The 12856-nt window shown below is 28.3% G+C and overlaps 1 protein-coding gene across 2 annotated transcripts in view; it reads right to left on the reverse strand.

Annotated features, from left to right (window-relative positions):
• Positions 1-511: 511 nt before the first annotated feature.
• Positions 512-12856, reverse strand: part of LOC120414515 (endoplasmic reticulum resident protein 44) — a 53907-nt gene continuing 41562 nt past the window's right edge. Inside the window, exons 4-7 of one of the 2 annotated variants that reach the window (XM_039575722.2) lie at positions 12444-12837; positions 9725-9736; positions 9196-9661; positions 512-1511 (exon numbers count right to left, since the gene is read on the reverse strand). In XM_039575722.2, coding sequence (XP_039431656.1) covers positions 1340-1511; positions 9196-9661; positions 9725-9736; positions 12444-12837 — 1044 coding nt within the window. In that variant the 3' untranslated portion in view covers positions 512-1339. The remainder of the gene's footprint in view (positions 1512-9195; positions 9662-9724; positions 9737-12443; positions 12838-12856) is intronic. The other variant, XM_039575723.2, reaches the window with a different exon arrangement.

Genomic DNA, 12856 nt, shown 5'->3' on the forward strand with positions numbered 1-12856 from the left:
TTTAAAATTTTAATGAAAACACAAGGACAACCAAATTTGTATTTTCAAATTCATTAGGACAATAAAATCAATAATAGTTATAGAAAGCTGTCATTTTGTGTTTTCTATTTTTTTAATTAACGAAAATGTTACAAAATAAAAAAAAGTGTCAAAAAATTTCAACTGATTATTTTTTTTAGGTTTTTTTTTTATTAAAATAATTTCATTTTTTTAAACCGATTTTATGAATTTGGCCCGCAAACTCATTTGAGCTTCAAATTTGGCCCGGCTTCCAAAAACTTTGAGCACCCCTGGATTAGGCGGACATTAAAAAAAGCGATATTGGAATCATCAGATCCGCTCTGCAGAGACTTTTTAAATTTCTAGCATTTGCGAACTCTTGATTTTAGAAATTTTTCATCAAACTTTCCATTAAAAATAAAAACAAACCATGAAAATTTCAAATTTAATTTCTGAAAATTGATTCTAACTAAAATGTGATATTTCGCACAGAAATTCGTAAACAAAGTCATCAATATTTAGATTATTCAGATTTTCGTTTATTCTCTTAATTTACTTTCATTTATTTATACAGACTTTTATTTATGTAATACGAATTAACAAAAAAAGAAGGAGGGGGGCGTGTTACACATTCCAACGCAGTTGCACTCTATAAAATTTCCAATGAATCCGGCTTTTGTTTGTTTGTGTAACCAAGTATCACTTTTTTCTGCACTATTTTCTTCTTCTCTGCCAATTTTTTACTATTTCGTGTGGATTTTGTGTTTAATTTGTGTATAAATGTTTAGATTAAAATGATGGAAAGAATTTAAGTTTTGCTTCGTTTTACATTTGATTCTTCACTAAACTTCCTCGCAAGTTACTACACACTCTGCATCAGTTTGTATATTTGATTCAAATAACTCGAACGATTAAAACTTCCGTTTCACACTTGCACTTTTCACTTGCACTCTTCACAGACATTCTCACTTTTTCTCTCTCTCTTTTCATTCAGCCACGGTCACACAATCTGAATCATCGTCATCATCGTTTTAGCTGAACTAGTTTGAAGTTTTACACATCTAAGATTGGTTGTTTTCTCTTCTTCTTCCTCTTCGCCGTGATTTGTTTTAGAATAGTAGCACTAATATAGTCAAAGCGCAGGCCTTATGGTTCTGATTTTTTGTTTTTCAATTTTCGTCGAATTTAATTTTTAGAAAACCCTCAAGAAATAAGACCAAACTTTATTCTCTGTCTTGTAAATAGGGTAAAGCAACATCAATGAGGAAAAAAAAGGTGGACGAAAAAAAATTTGGAACGGAATCTACTAAAAAGAAAAACAGGCTGGAAAAGTCTCGCTCTACAGTTCGTCTTTAAGCAGCGTGTACCGCTTGTTGGACGGGGCCAGATTCTTGAACGTCGATTCCGGCGGCGTCGTGCCTTTCCGGGGGCCACCGTCCTGGCCGTTGTTGCTCACGACCATCACCTCGATCGTGTTGTCGTCGGACTTTTCCGGGCCGTAGTGGAATTCGCTGAGGGGGAAGAAGAGAAGAGGAGGAAAATTGTTTTGTATATTTGAATTTATTGGTTTTTTTATCGGTAATGTAAATTTTACTGAAAATTTAAAGATCTAGAATTTTTTGAGGGCTAGAAATCTTTTTATTTTTTGAACAAAAAAAAAAATTTTTTTTCTGATTTTTTAAAATTTGCATTAATTCACAAAATTGAAACAATTTATAAAATTAATTTCAATTTAAGAAATCATGGGAAAAAAAATAAATTTGTACACAAATTAATTTTGTAAATTTCCAAAAAATGTGAACTATAGAAATTTCATGAGGTTTATGAAGTAAATTAAATTTAGGATCGTTATGAAATTTTTGTAATCTATGAAATAATTGAAATTATTTAAATAAATGATATAAAAGATGTAAACTTAATGAAATTTTAAAAATCATGGAAATAAGGAAATTAATAAATTGATAAAATTATGACAATTTAGATATTTATAAAATTAGTGAAAATAATGAAAATGTGTAAAATTTGTTAAATTGAACGTAAGAAATTTATAGAAACAGTGAAATTAAATTAAAATTATCAAATTGATAAATTTTTAAAATGCATAAATAAAAAAAAATTAAATAATATCTGAAATATATACACAGAATATGTTAAATTATAGAAATACATAACATTTTTGGAATTAATCTTCAAATTAATAAATTTCAAAAATTAAATAAAATTTATAAAGTGCTGAAAATTATGGCATTTACAAAAAAATGTTTTTTTATAAAATTATCGAAATTGATTTTTTAAATTTTTTTTTAAATTTATAATTTTGTGAAATTTATAATTTATGAAATTTATCAAACGTAAATTTGTTTTAAATTTGTAAAATTCGTAAATTTCTCTGCGATATTAAATTTTGAAATTGATAAAAAAATCAAATTCATAAAAAATGTGAAATTTATAAAAAAAAATATTTTTAAAACTTGCAAAATTTATAAAATGTCAAAAATTTATAATTGTTTTTAATTTAAGAAATTTGTAAAATTTACGAGATTTGTTCAATTTATGAAACTTGTAAAATCTATGATGATAATAATGAATATGTATTTTATGAATCTTATGAAATCTACCGAATTCATAATTTTTGCAAAATTCATTAAAAGTGTTAAATCAAAATCATAAAAATTATAGAAACTTTTCGTTTCGTTTTCGTTTTACGGAGCAAGGTGGGGGACGCGGCCTCAAGTCAGTCCAAGTCCGGTTTCTTGAGGAAAAAAGGGTAGTGGCCGAACTAGTAGGGGCAGGGGGGGCAGAATGGCCCGCCTAAATAAAATGCGCCAAAAACCATAGAAAAACATGAAAACTTATGAATTCAGTGTAGTGGGCGTATGCTTTGGGATGTTCCCTTCAATGTTATATACTTGGTTGATGAAATTTTTTAGCTTAAAACTGTTTTTGAGCCACTTTAAAAAAAAAGTTTTTTCGACTTTTTTTCCAGGGTGCGGGGCAGAATGGGCCACCCTGCGGGGCAGAATGGGCCACCTTAGAAAACAAGCCATTTTGTCTAATACAACGTTGAAGGGAGATAAGAAATGACTTAAGGTACCTTTCTAACATAGTTTCCATGAAGTTAGACCACTTTAATAAAAATAGTCACTTACCAAAACAAAGATTTTTGAAAATAGTGTTAATATGTTGAAAAAGGACACTATTTTTACAAATTATCTTCAAAACAACTAAAAAATCAACTAATGTTGCATTAAACGTGATTTGTGAAGCTACCAGGAGTGAAATAATCCATTTTATCCAAATTTCATAACTTTTGATTGTTTTTATAAGGTAGGATAAGGGTGGTCCATTCTGCCCCCAAGTGGATTTTAATTTAACACTTCCACCACCAAGTTTCTAAATGATTTTAAGGTTCCGTTGTTGTTTGTATACCTTGGTAGTAACCTCTAGTAACGTTATAAGCATTGAGCAAACTTTTTCAAACAATCCAATTTTTCAGAAAGCTTATTTAAAAACCTCGAAATAAACAACATTTGCGTGGTTTTGTTAATAAATTTACACTTTTGCTCATAATTCGAAAAATACAATGAATTCAAACGTCGTTTTCGGTATGGTGAAGTTATTTGACGTCCTTTACAAGACCCTTGCCTTACAATTGGTCTAAATCCATTCTAAAGCCCAAAACCAAGGGTGGCCCATTCTGCCCCCCTGGTCCATTCTGCCCCCCCTGCCCCTATTGCATACCAAATGAACACCACCGGAAGATATAGGGGATCGGGAGGGGGAAGGTGAAAGAAAATTAGTGTAGGTGTGAGTTGTAAGAACTTGGATGACTTGAGCAATTACGTTAATCTAAGTTTGAAACTGAATAAATGAAATCTGAAATTATAATTAAAAGTGAAACTTCCTGGAAAAAAACCTATGATGTATTCCAAATTTAGAGGAAATCAAAAATACTACAGAACAAAAGATGAAAACTAACTTGTCTAGGGAGTATAAATCCGGCCATTTTCTGAGCCCCGACCTGTCGCGTCCGTCAGTAGTCTTGTCGTACATTACAACTAGAAACAGATCTGCCAATGAAATATTACACTTCGACCAAATCAACTTATCCAATTATTCATCTACGGCAGGGGTGCTCAAAGTTTTTGAATGCCGGGCCAAATTTAAAGCTCACATGAGCTTGCGGGCCAGTTGCAAAAAAAAATGATTGAAAGGAAATTACTTTATTTCAATCTGTAATACGACAAACACAAATGTTGGGGATTTTATTTATAAGATAGCGAAAAAAAATCCAACACTTTCGTTCAAAAAAGCTTTCAATCATGTGGTTCAAATTTATTAATAAACAAAATAAACAAAAAGCAAAAAATATTATTCGTTAGCTTTTTAAATTGTTAATTTCATGCCAAAAATTTTATCAGTAAACACAGTGTTTTTGTAAGGATTTTAAAAACACCACGGTCCGGTCAAGGTCGAGAGGTGGTTGAACATTTTGTGGCTGAAAAATCGTATTTTCACAAAGAATTAAAAAAAAACAAAAATCACATAACATAAACTATCAAAAACTATGTTGTTTTATTTTAAAGTAAAGTGCAACTTCAATTAATTATGCAAAAGGATATTTCAACAATACTTTCTCCAATTTCAATAAAATATCTATATTTTTTTTTGTCTGCCTGAATTAGATGTTATGCACTCAGATTCGTAACCAAATGTAACCAAATGAGTTCAAATCCCGAGGTGTTTTATTGGAGCAAAATAAGTTTGAGGCCTAGTCCTTAAAAAATGGTGCAATATGATTTTTTAATTAATATGGAACTTTGATTTGATGTTACTTTGATCAAATTAGCATTTTGCTAATAAATAATAAATATTTGTTTCGTTCAATCGAAGTCGGATATAAATTGATAATTATTTTTATGTTAAAAACATCTGTTAAAGTTCTTTAAAAAGCTTGAACTAATCAATTCATAATAACTTTACAGATTGGTCAAAGGGCCATTTTACGTGATTATTCAAAATGGGCTCGCGGGCCACAAAAAATCACCTCGCGGGCCACATTTGGCCCGCGGGCCATACTTTGGTCACCCCTGATCTACGGAAAACTAGCTAACTTTAATCGACAACCTAAACTAAACACTCTGAAAGTAAATTTAATCTCAAATCCACGATTTGTTATTACAACGCCAAATAAGGTAAAGGACCTTGTTTTTCAACCAGTCTTGCCGCTTCCAAAAACCAATAAACATAAATGAACAGTTCATATTTTACAAGTTGAACACTCGTCATTAAGACGACTATTTCGTGCCTTTCATTTCATTAGGGCATAAAGCCTTGCAAACAAGAGTGCTTCTCTATCACTATAAACTGTCATTTGAGTGAATAAGACACACTCCTGTTCACAAAACCCATGTGTCCTTTGAAATGTTAGGCTCCATTTGATCGTCAAGGCTCCAGTAGACCCTCGATTCGCAACAATGGTCGATACAACCATAATCCGAAAACCGTTAGTTCAACAGATTAACGAGTTTTGTCCGATATCATTACATTATTGATTGATCGAGACTCTATGGAAATTTTGACATACCAAAATGCTTTGTATTATTACTGAAATGGAAGTTTCAAATTTATGCACGTAACATATTTTTAAATAAATTTCAAAATCTATTCTATCCTACAATGCCTAGAAGAGGCCTCTGTTTCTGTTGTGAGTAAGCGCTGGTTTCAGAGTTCATTTTTTAATTTAAAAGGGGTGGGAGACGACTAATTAGCTTCATGAACTCCTACTCGGCCTTGGGACCACCTCTTAAGACACTGATGGCTCCTAGCTAGGAATTAAACCTAGACACAGCGTCGAGGCCCGCTTCGCATGGCAAAAATGTTGGCTGGGGAGAAGTGATATTATCACGAAATTTTATTTTAAAGCCAACATTGCTAACGGCGTCGAGGTCCTTACTCATGCCCAAGGCATAAAAATTATAGAAACTTTTAGAACATTAAGAAATATTTGATATTTATAAAATCAAATGAAAACATGCAATTTCTACGTTAAAATAATTTAATATATAAAAATTATTGAATTAATTAATAATTTTTGCAAAATTCATTAAAAGTGTTAAATCAAAATCATAAAAATTATAGAAACTTTTAGAACATTAAGAAATATTTGATATTTATAAAATCAAATGAAAATATGCAATTTCTACGTTAAAATAATTCAATACATAAAAATTATTGAATTGACACAGAAATTTATGAAATTCATGAAATTTATTTAATCTTTATAAAATTTATGAAATTTTTGACATTCTTATGTTTATGCAATTGATGTAAACAATTGATTAAAATTAATGAAAATATTAGTTCAAATGAAATTTATGAAATTCTTAAAGTTAATGAAAATTATAAAATTACCAAAATTTTCGAAATAAAAAAAATCAAAAAATATGAAATTTATAAAATTAAAGAAAAGAAATTTATGAAATTTACGAGATTAATGAAATTTACAATATAAAAGAAATATATTTTATTTTTTAGATTCTTATTAAATATATAAGATTTATAAAATTTACGATTGAAATTTATTGAATGAAAATACAATTGTAACAGTCAATGTTTTTTTTCATTTGAGATTTTTTTTATTTTAAGAAAACTCAGGACATTAAAACTTAATAAGTTTTTGAAATTCATTGCTAAAATTAAAAAGTTATGTTTAAAGAATTTTCAGAAATTTAGAAATAACTCACATAAAAATTCAAAATTCTTCAAATAAAGATTTTTAGCTCAAAGTTCTATACATCTATTTTTTAAAGTAAAATAAATCTTAAATTCTAAAAATCTAAGCTTCTCTTGTTTTTAAAATGTGATACCTTAAAAAACTTATCGCTAAAATGCAAAAAATAAATAAAAACCGGTAATTTATTGTTTTGGCTTTGATAGAAATAATTAAGTTTATGTTTTTTTTAAGAATTAAAGAATTTTGAGCTAATCATTTTTAACAAATGTTTATTATATTTCAATTCCAAATTTTTAAATTTAGAGGATTTGGAATTGAATTACCAAAAAAATAACAAAGCTTTCCAATCTTGAAAAAAAAATTAAAGCCTTTTCTAAAAAATATAGACTTCAAAATATAGAGCTCAAAATTCTACACAATAATTTTTTAATCAAAACTAAGGATTTTTAATTTTTTAGTTTTTTAGGATTATGGAATTTTTAGAGTATTTAGTTTTTTTAGAAACAGCAAGTATTTGCAGGATTTTTAAAACTTTCAGAATTTTAAGAATATTTAATTTTTTCCGAATTTTTACAATTTGAAGGAATTTGCAAAAGTTTTAGAACTTATAAATTTTTTCAAATATTTTGAATTTAATTTTTGGTTCAAATTTTCACAACTTTTCAGAATTTCCAGAATTTTCTGAATTTTCAGAATTTCCAGAATTTTTGGATGTTTCTGAATTGTTAATTTTTTCAAAAATCTCAGAATTTGGATATTTTTTTACCTGTTCGAATTTAAAAAAAAATCAATATTTTTAGAATTTTTTGAATTTTTAATTTTTTTCTTAGAATTTCTAACATTTTCAAAATTTCCAGAATATTTTTTTTAAATTTACAGGATTTTCAGAACTTTTTGAATTTTCAGAATTTTTAGATTTTTCAGAATTTGCAGAAATTTGCAAAATTTGCAAAAGTTTTAGAATTTTTAAAATATTCATAGTTTTTATAATTCAAAAAAATTTCATAATTGCTAGAATTTCAAAAAAAATCCAAATTTTCAAAAAAAAACATGATTTAAAAAAATATATTTTTTTTTAAATTTGCAGGATTTTCAGAATTTTTGTTTTTTCGAAACTTTTCAAAATTTTAAAAGTTTTCAGAATTTTAATTTTTTTTTAAAGTTTTTAATTTTTTTAAATCTATATATATAAAAAATTTTGACGGTTTTGTTCGAACGCAAATCAGTTCAATACGGATTGAGGTGCTCTTTGTTGCGTTGCGTTCGTATAAGCCCAAGGAAGGTTCTTACGCCAAAAAGTTACAACTTTGGCCACTCTGGAACCGATTCCGGAAAATCGGCGGGTTGTATGGGAAAAGTTACGTAAACTCAAATTTAGATCACAGGAGGCTGAATTAGCAAACAATCAAGAAACGTCAGGAAACCAAAAAAGGGCAGGACGAAGTTTGCCGGGAAGAGCTTGTTTTTCAGAATTTGCAGGATGTTCAACATTTTTAGAATTGTCAAAATTCTCAGATTTTTCAAATTCTTTTTGTTAGGATGTTCAGCAATTTTCAAAATTTTACATTTTTAAAAATTTATAGAATTTTGAAAAAATAAAAAAAAATATTTTTAGAATTTGCAGGATTTTTAGAACATTCAAAATTTTGTAAATTTTTAAAAAAATCAGAATTTTCATTTTTTTTAGTTTGAAATATTTTTAAATTTTCAGAATTTGCAGAATGTTCAGAAATTTTAATTTTTTTACAATTTTCAATTTTTTTAAAATTTTCAAAAATTTCAGAATTTTCAGAATTTTCAGAATTTCAAAGATTTACAAAATTTTTAGAATTTTAAAAATTTTCAAATTTAAATTTTTTTTTTTGAATTCTTACAATTTGCAGAAAATTGTGGCAGTGCGTGGCCGAATGGTTACGCTGTCCGCTTTGTAAGCGGATGATTCTGGGTTCGATTCCCATCTGCTCCAACCTTCCATCGGATGAGGAAGTAAAATGTCGGTCCCGGCCTTGGTTGTTAGGCCGTTAAGTCATTCCAGGTGTAGGAGTCGCCTCCATGCCATAAGTACAAACAACACACCAAACCAAGCCTACTCCGGTGGAATCGCTGGCGGCGGTTGGCGGTTGGACTCGCAATCCAAAGGTCGTCAGTTCAAACACTGGGGTGGAAGGTTCCTTGGAGTAGAAAGAGGTTTGGGTGCTCTCCCCATTCAAGCCTTCGGACTCCTAGGTTCGAGCAGAAACTTGCAATAGAGACCATAAAAGACCCGGGGGTCGTTAATGTGGATGGTTTTTTTTTTTAGAATTTTCAGAAATTTTAGAATTTCCAAGATTTCAGAATTTTCAGAATTATAAGAAATTTCAGAATTTCTAGAACATCATATTTTTTTGAATTTTTAGTTTTTTGAGGATTTAAATATTTAATGAATGCAACTAAAAAGATGTCATCCAAAGGTCACTCACCGATGCAACTTTCCGCTGTACAGATCGTTCAGGAACTGCTTCAACTTGCCCGGCACGAACATGTCCTTGAAGCTCGGGAACAGATACATGTGCCGGAACGAGTCGATCGCAATCAGCGGCAAATCCGACTGACTCTTGCCCAGGTGGTGCAACGGGTGCGCGAACCTCTTGCCGTCCGCCGTCAAAAAGTTAATATTCTGCTTCTCCGTAATCAGCTGCGTCTCGATGATCGTCTTGTAGTCCTTGATCGACTGGTGGTCGTCCGGGCCATGGAACAGAATCAGGAACGGCAGACCCTCCTCGGTGAGCTCTTCGGCGTTTTCGAAGGTGATTTCACGTACGAGCGGGACGCACTTTTGCTGCACCCAGATGTTGAGCTCGTCAAAGTTGTTCTGGTTGCCGGTGAAGGTTTCGTCGTTCGCGTCCGACACGGCCACGTCCGGCCGGAACACGATGATGGGGTGTCCTGTTGGGAATGAGGGGGAAGGTTAGTTATTGGTCGAATTGTTTGAGATTTGTCTACTATTACTTGATACAGTTCCTTGAATTTCCGGTGAAAAAGGCATGCAAAGCGAATTTTTAAATGTTAGAACACTACAATTTGAACATTTATAAAATTATTAAATTATTCAATTATGAAATTATTAAACTATTAAACTATTAAATAATTAAATTATTAAATTATTAAATTATTCAATTATTCAATTATTCAATTATTCAATTATTCAATTATTCAATTATTCAATTATTCAATTATTCAATTATTCAATTATTCAATTATTCAATTATTCAATTATTCAATTATTCAATTATTCAATTATTCAATTATTCAATTATTCAATTATTCAATTATTCAATTATTCAATTATTCAATTATTCAATTATTCAATTATTCAATTATTCAATTATTCAATTAATAAATTATTAAATTATTATTTTCTCAATTTTAACATTTTTTTGATTTTTCCGAATTTTCAAATATTTCATGATTTGCAAAATTTTCAAAATATTCAAAATATCTAGAATTATTTTAAAAAAAATGTATTTGCAAAAACTTCAAAATTTTCAAAAAATTCAGAATCTTCAGAATTTTAAAAAAAATTAGAATTTGTAGAATTTTTAAAATTTTCAGGATTTCTGGAAATTTAAGGATTCTCAGAATTTTTAGAATTTTCATAAATTGCAGGATTTTAAATGTTTTCCAAATTTCCAGTATTTTTTTTAAGTATCTGCAGGATTTTTCAGAAAATTCAAAATTTTTACTATATTTTAAATTTTAACGATTTTGAGTTTTTTTTTTCAAAATTTCTAAAAAAACAAATGTTAAGAATCTAATTTATTTTTCAATTTTTAGATTTGTTTCTATTTTCAGAATTTTCTGAATTTTATTTTTTTTTTAAAAGAAAATTGCAGAATTTTGAGTTTTTTTCAGAATTTGGAAAAATATGCAAAATTTTCAGAATTTCTAAAAAAAATCAAATATTCAGAATTGATGTTTTTTAATTTCAGAACTTTCAGAATTTTTAGATTTTGCAGAACTTTTAAAATATTTATAATATTTATAATTTTCAGAATTTTTAGAATTTCAGAATTTTCAAAATATTTAGAATACTCTGAATAAATTTAAATTTAAATTTTTTGAGTTTTTTTTTTTTCAGAATTGAGGTTTTTTTTCAAAATTTTTATTTTTTTTTCAAATATTTAGATTTTTTTTTAATGTTCAAAAGTTTTAGAATTTTTAAGAATTCCTTGAATAAGCATGATTTTTAAAATTTTCAATTTGTTAAGATTTGGCAAAATTTTAAGAAGATTTAGAATTTAAAAAAAATTAAATTTTTTGGAAAATTTAGAATTTTTATAATTTGTCAATTTTTTAGAATTTTCGGATTTTTCAGAATTTGTAATTTTCAAAATATTTAGAATTTTGTGAATTTTAATTTTTTTTTAGAATTTTCAGAACCTCCACAATTTTTGGAATTTTCGGATTTTTTGAATTTTTGGATTTTTTAGAATTTTTAAAATGAGCATAATTTTTGAAATTTTTCACAGTTTTTTAAATTTTCATAATTTTTATCATATCAAAATTTTCATGATTTTCAGAATTTTTGAAATTTTTAGAACTTGCAAGATTATTAAATTATTGAATTAATTAAATTAAGCTGGTTATAACCAGCCAACAACGACTCCAAACAACAGGATTTTAAAAGTATTCAAATTTTCCAGAATTTTAATTTTTTTCACAATTTTCACAATTTTGATTTTTTTTCAGAATTTCAAAAAAAAAACAAAATTTAAATTTTATTTTCAATTTTCAAAATTTTCATTATTTTTTAGATTTTTTAAGATTTTTTTTTTAAATTTATAATTGTTAGAGTTTCAGAATTTTTAAAATATTCAGATTATTGGAAATTTTAATTATTTGCATAATTTTCAATTTTCAGAATATTCTGAATTTTATTTTTTTAAATTGAAATTTTCAGAATTTTGAGTTTTTTTTTCAGGATTTGCAAGAATATTCAAAATGTTCAGAATTTTTAAAAAGTTTCAAATATTTAGATTTTTTTTTAAATTTCACTTTTTTGCAATTTTTAGAATTTTAGAATTTTCAAAATATTTAGAATACTCAGAATTATTTTAAATTATCTGTATTTGCAGGATTTTCTAAATTTTCAGAATTTTAAAAATTTTAATAGTTTTCAGAATTTTCGGATTTTTTTCTCAGAATTTTGATGTTTTTTTCCGAAATTTCTATTTTTTTCAAATATTTAGAATTTTTTTTTTTTAATTTTCGGAAATTTTACAATTTTAAGAAGATTTTAAATTTTCAAGTTTTTGCAGGAATTTGCAATTTATTTAAAAATCTTATAATTTTTAAAATTTGCAAAATTTTCGGAATTTTTAAATTTTTAGAAATTTAGAATTTTAAAAGTTTTCCTAATTTTTATTTTTTTTTTGAAATTTTAGAATTTTTTTCACAATTTGCAAAATAAATTCTAGATATTTTTGATTTTTCATAATTTTTTTTTTCAAAATATTCAGAATTTTCTGAATTTTATTTTTTTTAGAATTTTTTGAACTTTTAAATTTTTTTAATTTGCGGATTTTTTGAATTTTTCAGAATTTATTAAATAAGAATAATTTTTAAAATTTTCAAATTTTCAGATTGTTTTTTAAATTTCTAGATTTTGCTAGATTATTAAATTATTAAATTAATTGAAACCAGCCACCAACGACTCCAAACAACTCACCTGGCGGATGCATCGCCGTCACGACGTCCCCAAACCCAGCGTAAAACACGCAGTCCTCCTTCAGGTTGGTGGCCACCCTCCGGAACGTGTTGTACTCGACCATGTCCCGCCGGTCAAAGTACCCCACCACTATCCGCTTCTTGGTGTCCAGAACCTCCAGGTCCTTCAGGTTGAAGAACTCCTTGATCGGATCCTCGAGCTGCTTCTTGATAAAGTCGGCGAACGCCTCGACGGTTCGCGCCCCTCGGTACTCCCGCTTCGTTGGTTGCCCGTTCCGGATCACCTTCAGCGTGGGATACTTGGAGATGTGGAAGCGGGACGCCGCCGACGACTCCTTGTCGCAGTCCACCTTGCCCATCACGACGCGACCCGCCTCGGGGAACGCTTCGCGGACCTGGAAGAGAAGGGAAATG

This window comes from Culex pipiens, chromosome 1, assembly GCF_016801865.2.
Source record: "Culex pipiens pallens isolate TS chromosome 1, TS_CPP_V2, whole genome shotgun sequence".
NCBI classification, from domain to species: domain Eukaryota; kingdom Metazoa; phylum Arthropoda; class Insecta; order Diptera; family Culicidae; genus Culex; species Culex pipiens.